Here is a 10,625-nt window from a genome sequence, read left to right as displayed (position 1 = left end):
AATTTAGTAACAAATTTACGTTGCCAAATAAATTTTGAAATAGTGTTGAATACACTCAAGTCAAAACAAAAGGACGAAGCAAAAGTGGTTCCCAAACGGGCCTAATTAAAAAACAAAATAATTTTAACTAAACAAAATTACTACTTTAGTATAGGAAGTAGTCGTACAAATTGTCGGTGACACTTGAAAATATTAGAATATATTTTTAGTTAAGGGCCACCATAAATTTTGTTTCACAAGATTTGTTCTTTCAAGAGTATGGTTAAAACTGAAATTTTCTATAAGTTTCAAAGGACCGAAAGAACATTTTATTTTCAAGTTCTCTATTTTGGAGCTAATATGTTTTGAAAAAAAGAAAGAAAGAAAGGGTAGCTATTTGAAATTTTCAATGAATTTTCGAAAGACAAGTGAGCTATATTATAAGACTTTGGGGAGCCATTATAAAACTTTAATTTAGTTATAGTTTCTATACTAACAGTTGCTTTGAAATGATTTAAACAATGAAATTATATCATTTTTGTAATAATTTTTATATCATATAATAGCATCATTTCAGTACTTTGTCATAACAGTGTTTTTGTTTTAAATAAACAAATATCATTTTATGTTTCAGCACTTGTGATTATATGTATAATGTCATTTTTTTTTTTTAAAGAGAGAAAGTGATCGGCTTCATAATGTGATTAAATTATATTTAAGATTATCGGATAAATTTATGTTAAAAATGTGTTCAAAAAGTGAGCAAGTGTCCAAAATAAAACTACTTTTGCCCCTCACAAAAAAATTTACATCTTCTTTTGGATGTCCCAAAATAATTGTTCCTCACAAAAATATTTACTTCTTCTTTTGGATGTCCCAAAATAATTGTTCTAGTTAAAAAAATATAATTAAATTTTTATTTATAAACACTTATGTATCGTGGGGTAACAAATCACCCAGCTACGATTACATATATATATATATATATATATATATTGCTAATTCGGAATGTCCGGAATGACACGAAACCTTAGGATTTTCTAACAACTCGACTAATTTTCGAGGACTCGAAAGGGCATCTCTCCACCCGAGTCGGGTAAGTGACTATAAGGACAGCGGAGGCTGGCCACAAAGAACACCCAATGGAATTCGAACTCCAAACCTTAAATTTGCTAAGTTTTAAAGTTCAATAAGTAAATCGTTAGCTCATATTTAAAACGGATGGCAACGATTACATATTGATCCTAAATAGAGCCCACTTATGATTATTTATTTATTTATTTTTATTAGTTAAAAAACACGTACACAGCTCTTAACATCAATTTTTATGATGCGGAGTGAAGGTTTTGAAATCGCCATCAAGTTAAGCCGACTCGTGACTTTAATTTATTTATCAAACAAGGCCCAATTATGGTGCAGGCGCACAAACGACAACGACTCCAGTTGACATCAGTTTCGCCAGTACGGAAAGAATGCTCATAATTGGACCTATTTATTTATTTATCGCAATGGCGTAGCGCAACAGAAAATCCCGTTAATTAATGTCTTTATTATTAACTTCAAATATGTGTGACTATATATATATATATCTATAGTTTTCAAAATCACGCTCTCAATGTGGTTCTAGGCTCAGCTCCTCCATCCTCGGTCCATTCGTTTTTGGGTTTTGCTTTTTCCTTATTTTGTTGCTCATACAAACACTTTTACCCACAATACACAAGCTTCTCTCTGGTCTTGGATCGGGTTGAACAAGAAGAGATTTGAAGTCGTTCTGAATTCTGAGTCGTAATTTCCTCGAGCTGCAATCACGTCCTGATGATTTCTATTCATGGTACTTTCTCTCTCTAAAACCTGTTCCCTCATTTATTTTTTTTATTTTCAACTGGATAAATATGCAAAAGAGACAATTGGTTTGACACCATTTTGATTGGAGTGGTTGTTTTTGTACTCTTTTGTTTTCCTATATTCCTCTCGAGTGGATTACACATCTTCTCTCGTGTCAACAAATATTTGCTTTACCAAATGGGCAATAGCGCAACTGGTTCGAATCCTCAGGTGTGTGTGCTTGCTTCACCTTTAAAAAAAATTAAAAATAAAAAAAAAACAAATATTTGCTTTGTTTTAATTGTATAAATTTATTCAAAGGTAGTTGTTTTAACACCCATTTGGATTGGAGTGGTTGCGGTGTTTTTCTACTACTTTGCTTTCGCCCATTTAGAGTGGTTGTGGTGTTACTGTACTATTTTTGCCTACATGGTCGAGGATTATGTGATTCCGATCGATCACAATTTGACACGCATACAATTTGACGAGTAGGTGCCCGCCCACAAAGTTGAAGAAAATACCATTTCTTTAGTAGTGAAAAAGTTCTATTTTGCTAGCGTGTTGAGCTGTGATTGTAGGACACAAAATTTCTCTCTTGGCAACAAATAGTACTAATTTGACGAGTAGGTGCTGCCCACAAAGTTGAAGAAATACCATTTCTTTAGTAGTGAAAAAGTTCTATTTTGCTGCATCAACATTTAAAAGGTGACTTGCACTCATAACATCTATTGCTGTAAGATTCCAACTCATATTTCAGGACTTGAGGAACATTTTTCAATGCTTTAACCTTATGGCACTGAGAAAACTACTACTTTTTATTTTTTATTTTTTTTTTAGTATATTACAATTTAGTAACAGAAAAAAAAAAAATTATATATATATATATATATCAAATTGTATCCGTTGGATTGTTCTTTTATTTTTTTCATAACTCTACGACTGTTTGCATGCTGTCTCTATTTTAATGTTTAGTTATGCATTGTATCTGATCATTGATTTTTTATTTATAATTTTAACTATTTTATCCCTCCTATGTCATTTATTGGCAGATTTTAGATGTAACCTCTATCTATATTATCATCACACACTTTCCCATATGTACATATATATATTACAAAATTTTCGGCTGGTGGCATCACCTGTTAGTTTTATACTTTTGTTAGTTTTCTCATAAATGGAGTAGCTGAAAATAGCTTGAACTGCTAATGATCACATCATTCCAATTGTTACGTTGTCTTGTTAATTTTTAACAATGCAGTTCCGTAGCTAATGCTTGTACTGTCATTGCTGGAGGAACAAAGCATCAGCAGCTCTTGTAAAAGGATTTTGGTTATGGATCTTGAGAATAATGAGTCAGACACCAATTTAAATGTACAAGGATTAGAAAGTGGTGGTGTTGTTTTGTATGATCCCACTGTGTCAAATACCGTCTCCCCTGTATCGCCATTACCAGCAGAGATCACATCTCTTTCCACCGATGCACTCGGACAATCTGGTGACGAAAAGCAAGTGAGATATCATCCAACATTTTTTTTTTGGTTTGATGGAAATTGTTGTGAAAGAGACTGTACTATTTAGAATTGTCTCTTCTATAATTGGCTCTTCTGTAATATGTACTCATGTGTGACATGTTTCTCTATGCAGGAGACTAAGAAAGATCTGCCATGGGCGCTGGAGTATATTTCATGCCTCCTTCATCTTGCCGTTTTAGGGATTTTTGGGGTATGATGCTAAAATTTTAATTTTCGGATCTTTTCTTTAGCAGTGGACATTTTAATTTCATTGCAATTTGCATCACAATTTTCATTTGGACCCCAAATGCCATCGGGTGATGTCCTTGTATCACTATTGTGCTCTTTCTTCTAGCAGGATATTTGGTACTTTCCTTACAGCAACTTAACTGACCCTTATTTCTGCTTTTTCTGCATTATTTGATGACAGACTGAATTTAATCTGTACTGACCCTAATAAAGGTACTTTGCCATATGATAGTATATAACTGAAGTTTAATAATGGTGAACTTACTTATAAAAAAAATAAAATATCAGTGAACTTCAATTTTTCCAATGATTTTCAAGCATTTCCATTCAAGGGACAAAAAAAAAAAGGGAAGCAAGATAAATCGTGCAGGAGTATGATACAGTTCTCGCAATTGAATATTGAGGTTTTGTTTATTTATTTGTGTTTCGGAGGAAGGGGCGGGGAGTGAGTCAGGAATTTATGGTTTGTTTGGCAAAAGTTGTTGTAGGAACACTTTTACTACAGTTTCATGATTGAGGACGTATGGCATGAGAACCATAATCCTCAAACTTGACATAAAAGCAGAACAGAACAAAGGGTTTCAACGACCTTTTTGGTAAAAACCATGCATTTCATGGTGCTCCTGAAAAGTTGATGTATTTGAAATGTTCATGATATATATTCCTGAATGGATGGATTTTATTAAAATAAAATGACAGGTAAAAATAACACAAAGACATAAATATGAAATAAAAAAAAATCAAAAGACATAAATCATCCAATCTAAGCTTGGCAGCCTCAAGCATTTCAATTATAATTGTCCTATCAAGTTCATCAGCTTCTTTCTTGGAATCCTTATGCAGCCTTGCATTCCTTTCCATCCATAAAGCGTGAAGACCTGCAGTAAAAAACATTCTGCGAACTTTACCTTTGGCTGAACCAATTCCATTTGAAGAGAACCAGTTCAACAACGGCCAATATTATCAAATTATCAAACCAATATTCCACAGAGTTTGAGCATAGATGCATTAAAAAACAAGTGGTCCCTAGAATCATCCCCATGAAAACAGAGTTGACATATAGATGGAACACACATAACTCTTCTCATAAGATTGAAAAAGTTAGGCAATCTGTCATGAAGAATTAATCAAATAGTGAAATATGTCCTTGGCCTGCCCCTATTCCAAACCAAATTAGCCCATTGAACCCTCGAAGTAGACAATCTGCATTTATCCCATGCCCTCTTGAAAGAGAACCTTCCACCAATCCACAACATGTAAATGAATAATGGACAGAAACTGCTAAAATTCTGAAGTTCATCAGAATTAATTGAAGTATAATTCCATGCACCATGAGAAATTAAATCGTTCAAACAAGCATCTCTGTCAAAGGGCAAAAGCCTGAAAATTCTGTGACCAAATATTTGCCTCAATGATTAACCTGCACACCAAGGTTCGTCAAACAGTTTTATAGAAGCACCATTACCTATCCTGTATGTGATGTTTCTGGTTAGAACATCTCTAGTTGAAAGAATGTCCTTCAAACCAAAGATTTGGAGCCAGCAGGGGTGCAATTCCAAAAGGACATTAGTTGAATATTTTGATTTCATCTATGCAGCCCAAATCCTGTCCTTACTTTGAAGATAGGCCCAAGACAAACAACATTTAGCTGCCAAGGATACATCAGAAACCTTTCTCAAACCAAATCCGCCTTCCTGCTTAGTAGAAGAAACAACATTCCATCTCAGAAGGTGTAATTTCCTTGTAATATCTGAACTACCCCATATGAAGTTTATAAATATTCCTCTCAATAAGCTGAACAATAGATACAAATACAGAGTATGCTGAACACCAACATTGAACTATGGCATAAACAACAGACCTAACCAACTAAACCTTACTAGATAGAGATAATAAGTGAGTGTTCCAGGCAGTTATTTTCTAAAAACTTTGTGTAGAAGAGCAGAACAGGTATTCCTTCTCAAACCATACATATTCAGTGGGATGCTCAGGTAGGGAATCGGGAAATTACCTTCTCTGAATTGCAGCAGCCTCAACAAGTGCCTTTTCCTCTTCACAGTTTCGGAGTAAACAACACTCTTTTCACTGCTAACTCCAATGCCAGTCATGTTCTAAAATTCTGTAAACACCTTTGTAATAATCTTCACAGAATGAACGTTAGCATGACAGACAAGGAATAGGTCATCAGCATATTGAGAAATTTTGCCCGCTTTGCAGTTCTAGATAAAGTAAGGCTACCCCTGTTCACTTCAGTACAATCTATAGTAGAAAAAACCTTTGTAACTAAAGTATAAAGAATCCATAAGCCTTTTTAATATCCACCTTAAGGGCAACAGTTCGGTGATGCTTAGAGTTTAAGCCTCTGATTAACTCGAGCTATAATAAGATTATCTTGGGTCCTTCTATCTTTAACAAAAGCACACTGTTCCTTACCAACTTACTTGGGCAAAATAGAGCCTTTGGCAAGAATTTTAGTGATAATCTTATAAGTCTGGTTGCACAAAGTAATTGTACTATAATCAGTAACCTTTGAACTGTCATTTTTCTTTGGATCAGAGTAATAAAAGCAGAAGACACTCCAATAGGATGTATAGCATTAGAGAAAAAGTGTTTCACTGCCTTAACCACCTCCTCCTAAATGGTGCTCCAATAGGTTTGGAAAAACTTAGCTGGATAGCCTTCAGGACCAGGGGCTTGGTCAGGCTTGAAACTTATCACAACACTTCTAATTTCATTAGCAGAAACATCCATCTCAAGGTATTGAGCTTCAGCATGGGATAGAACATACCTATGATGGAAGGAAAGAGAGACACCATCAGAATGGCTTTGCCTATAGAAAAATTATAAAAAGGCCGTTCCCTAGTTTCATTCCCGTGAATGTAGGGTGCTAGGAAGGTTGGCTTGGTAGAATTAACTTACGGAATTCTTTTCTCAAATTGATTGTCCCTTGACTGAAACCTGCATTGTCATTCTTGACAATCTGAGCTTTTACTTACACTAAGCATTGACCTCTCATATATAGAGAAATGCAATGTTATGCATATCTTTCGAAGCATGTTGTCATGGGCGCACATTTACATGCAAAGGAGTGAGTCATCTGTGGAAAATTAAGAATCATGCAGCCAAATAACCACCTCTCCTAAGAGAGGCATCTCTAGGCCTATTTTGTTTTGAACTTAATACGTTAGTCTCATTCTAGCCTGAACTCTCACGAATCTTAATATACCAAAGCATAAGAAACAATGTATAATCAGAAAATTAAATTAATAATTATGTGTTCTTCTCTGTGTCCTAACACCACATACCTGGTCATTAAATATTATAAATTTTTTTTTATATGCCAGTGCTGTACTGATAGTTAGCAAATCATAACTGGGCTTTTTTGTTCTAAGAGGTATTGCAACTACTACTGGAAATGTCAACTTTTTCATTGTTGCTATTTGAAGGGCATAGGAAAGAATTACATGATTTGGGTATCCCATTTGTTACCAAATCAGTTTGGTACTTGTTATGCCCTTCTTGGTCACTACATGTATTGATCTGTGGGGTTATCCCAGTTGTTACCAAATCAGTTTGGTACTTGTTGTGCCCTTCTTAGTCCCTAAATATATTGATCTATGTAGCCCACACTTAATAGTGTACAATTTTCATGATTTGAAAATGTATCTTATGAATTTTGAATAATTGTTAATAACTTCCACATTGATCTGTTTAGGCCACACTTTGTTTTGAAAACTCTTTCTTTTTTCTCCCTTCTCTGGTTTTCCTTTTCTTCATTTTATTTTCATTTCTCTTAAAATATAACATATTTTGGTGATTGCTAAAAGTTACCAAGGCTCGTCATCAAACTAGGGTTGAATTAAGTTATTGCACTCTTTAATTGCAGATACTTGTTCCATCCCCTATTCTTTTTAGGGGCATAGGAGTATTTATATTCATGTTTTCTTTCTTTCTTTTTCTCTCTCTATCTGCGTCTCTGTTTTTCGTTTAGCAAGCCATGCACATTGACTTGTAATCTGTTCAGCATTTCCCTCTGCTTATTTGTGCTTTTAAATCTGTGGATGGCCCATGATTCTTCTGTTGTCATGTTTATACACGGTCAGTTATTTGAAGTTGTTCATCTGTATGTTATCTTCCCTAGATTTTACTTTAGCATGGAATATGATGTTCTTATTCAGCTTCATGGCCTTTTAAAGCTTTAATATTGGCATTTTTATATTATCCAAACACAATATATGTGCATTAGTTTTCTTGTTCTTGGCAATTCGCGACTTTAGAAATTTCAGATTCTGGTGAATTACTCTTATTGATTGAAGATTGCAGTTCTGAATTGAAATTAGTGCATATATTAAATTTATATGTATATTTGTGTGTGTTTGTGTAGCTTCTGTATGAATACACAAAGGTGCTGATTTTTTCATGGAACTTTTTTTAGGTTTTGACAAGATATCTACTTCAGAAGCTGTTTGGTCCTGCTGGAATTGTTCCTGCCACAGGGAACCACAGTTATATGTACCTTGATCTTCCTTCTAATATGGTCTCTCTCTGTGTGTGTCTCTCTCTCTCGCATGCACACACACAGAAACATGAATGCACACTGCACGCACGCTCACAGATACTCAGAAAGAATGTACTTACTCATAACTCTATGAAGTATGTTAAGACACCTACTGTGCCCATGCTAATACATTGATAAAGAACATTCTAATAATAATGATAACAATGATAAAGAACATTCTAATAATATGTTAATATTATATATTATAGCATTAGATAATATATTTATAGCATATTATATATTATATTATATTGGATCATACTATTATCGGATCTACAGTTCCTAATTCATATCCGCTTTGTTTAGCTAACAGATTATTGGATTGAATGTTTCAATATATATCCGAGTCATAAGATCGGATTTGGATTAAAATCTAATTCATTGACAAATTTTTGTGGTAGTTGATGAGAGGGTTTTTGCATCAATTCTCCCGGCACTTAGATTTGCCTCCTCAACTCAGTAGCATGTTGGCCTTGTGTCAGCTTAGCAACTTAAATCTGCCACTTCATGGTGACCTCACTCAATCCAAGTAGGATTGGGTCAATAATATGGACCTCATGTTAATGCTTGCTTCAGGTTGGGTGTTCTGATAAAAACTGTCTTAGGAATTGGGATTGGGCTTGTAAGCTATCTGGTAGCCTTAAGTTCACCCATATCTAATTTAGTTGTTCTTATGAGTATTATGTTCATTCTTTTAGGTTGGTTCATTCTTGATGGGGTGGTTTGGCGTTGTTTTCAAAAGGGATATTGCAAAAGTTTCAGATTTTTTAGCCCTTGGACTGACGACTGGTTACTTAGGAAGCCTTACAACATTTAGTGGCTGGAATCAGGAAATGCTTGATCTCAGTGTGGAAGGCCAATGGGATTTTGTTTTCCTTGGCTTTGTCGTAGGTAATCCAGCATTTTGCAAGAATAATTTATATGAGGGGGTACAACAAATGAAGTACATGATGTGAATTATAATATTATGTGGTTCATCTCCTGCTTGGTCTCTCTCAGATTTTCAACAACTAACAAATTCCTATCTTGGTCATTCAACTCAGTGTAGAATCATATTTTTTGCAGGTTTAGTTCTTGTTGTTGCTTCCTTGAGAATTGGGATCAGGTCAGCCAAGGGTTTCAGGTGGCTTCTCAAAAGATTAAACACAAGTCCGGAACATGGCATCTCTAACTCCAAAAGAAATTGGAAGGTGGACAACTACAAGCGCCACTTGACAGTTACAGTGGTGCTGGTACTGATGCTAGGCATATTATATGGTGTGACTGGGACTTTATTGAACAAAGAGTTTGACAGTGGCAGCAGTGAAGCTCATCTGTGGTTGGCTTGCATGGTTGGGCCACTAGGTGTGTGGATTAGGTGGTGGTTATCCCGACTCAATGGACGTGGTTTAGGAAGAGCGGGCTTGTTGAAATGGTTTCCTTTTGGGACTCTAATCGCCAATGTTTTTGCAGCTTGTGTCATGGCAGCTCTCGCAATACTGAAAACAGTGGTAAATTCCAAATATTTCCATTGACGACGTTGCACTGTCAACACAATCTATAAGCTTGCAATAGAATAGGATATAGATAAATTCTTTCATAATTAAAAATCTGAATAACATGCTTGTTGGTCGTTCTTTCCGAATTACTGTTCAGCATCTTAACCGTTTTCTGCACTTCACTATGATCAAGGCATATGATATTATTACCTGCAAATATGAACATGACTCATAATTTGAAGAGATTTTATTTTGTTTGACATAGGTGAATACGAAGACTTGTGATAATGTTGCAAATGGTATACAGTTTGGGCTGTTGGGTTGTCTAAGTACTGTTTCCACTTTCATTGTTGAGTTCCATGCACTGGTAGAAAGCAAGCACACATGGAGAGCAGAAGCATATGGCCTGATTACAATTGTTACCTCTTTTGTTTTGGGGACCCTTATATATTCTTTACCTTTTTGGATAAAGGGATACAAATCATACAGTTAGCTCTGATAAAATTCCTTTTGTATAAAATGTAAATGTTAATGATTTGGAGTCTAAAAGTTGGACAAATTTATACGAGTGGGGTTGACGTCATCATAATGTCATTTATCTCTTATGTCATGATGAAATCAACTTTTACCAACATAAAACTAGTAGTAGGATTTGTCCTTGTGTCGGACTCTCTATCATTATTCAAATGTAAATGATAGAATAGATTTGGTGTTCCCATGTCCAATTCAGCTATAATTTTGTTATCTAAGTACTTATTTATAAAAGATATTGTAGGTAAGGGGCTTTTACGTCTGATTTAAAAGATGATAAAATGTGCTATTAGTGAATTCATATTTACTAAAACCCCAATGAAATAGTTTTGGGAAAAAAGAAGGAAAGAAAGAAATAAGAAACTAAAAAAAGGTGGAAAATATATTGGTATTATTCACTACTAATTTTCTATAAAAATTTGGTTCCTCGGGTATGTACTCTCTATCACTATTAGCCATTGAATCATCCATTAGGCATGTCTCACTATCAAATTC

At 34.7% G+C, this 10,625-nt stretch overlaps 1 protein-coding gene across 3 annotated transcripts; it reads left to right on the top strand.

The window, feature by feature from the left end:
* Positions 1–1,412: 1,412 nt before the first annotated feature.
* On the top strand, positions 1,413–10,324 carry LOC132273756 (fluoride export protein 1-like). Of its 3 annotated transcripts, none has more exons than XM_059774807.1 (7): positions 1,413–1,810; positions 3,062–3,312; positions 3,448–3,525; positions 7,999–8,112; positions 8,820–9,012; positions 9,187–9,611; positions 9,865–10,324. In XM_059774807.1, exons 2-7 carry the CDS (start codon positions 3,073–3,075, stop codon positions 10,090–10,092), a joined length of 1,278 nt encoding a protein of 425 aa, XP_059630790.1. In that variant the 5' UTR covers positions 1,413–1,810; positions 3,062–3,072; the 3' UTR covers positions 10,093–10,324. The 3 variants fall into 3 exon arrangements, with proteins under 3 accessions (XP_059630790.1, XP_059630789.1, XP_059630791.1); XM_059774806.1 differs by having other exon boundaries at positions 1,413–2,034; XM_059774808.1 differs by having other exon boundaries at positions 1,414–2,034; positions 7,999–8,100.
* The last annotated feature ends 301 nt before the right edge of the window (positions 10,325–10,625 follow it).

This window comes from Cornus florida, unplaced genomic scaffold (genome assembly GCF_030987335.1).
Source record: "Cornus florida cultivar Cherokee Brave unplaced genomic scaffold, ASM3098733v1 CherokeeBrave_3.0.0_Hap2_Chr09, whole genome shotgun sequence".
In the NCBI taxonomy this organism is placed as follows: Eukaryota; Viridiplantae; Streptophyta; class Magnoliopsida; order Cornales; family Cornaceae; genus Cornus; species Cornus florida.
The sequence above is the reverse complement of the archived record's forward strand: the minus strand, read 5'-3'. Positions and strand labels throughout refer to the sequence as shown.

Coding starts and splice junctions, on each gene's coding strand:
- LOC132273756 (XM_059774807.1), top strand. CDS start 3,073: ATGCTTGTACTGTCATTGCTGGAGGAACAAAGCATCAGCAGCTCTTGT. Junction 8,113..8,819: donor CTAATATGGTCTCTCTCTGT/GTGTGTCTCTCT, acceptor TCATTCTTTTAG/GTTGGTTCATTCTTGATGGG. Junction 9,013..9,186: donor TTTCCTTGGCTTTGTCGTAG/GTAATCCAGCAT, acceptor TATTTTTTGCAG/GTTTAGTTCTTGTTGTTGCT.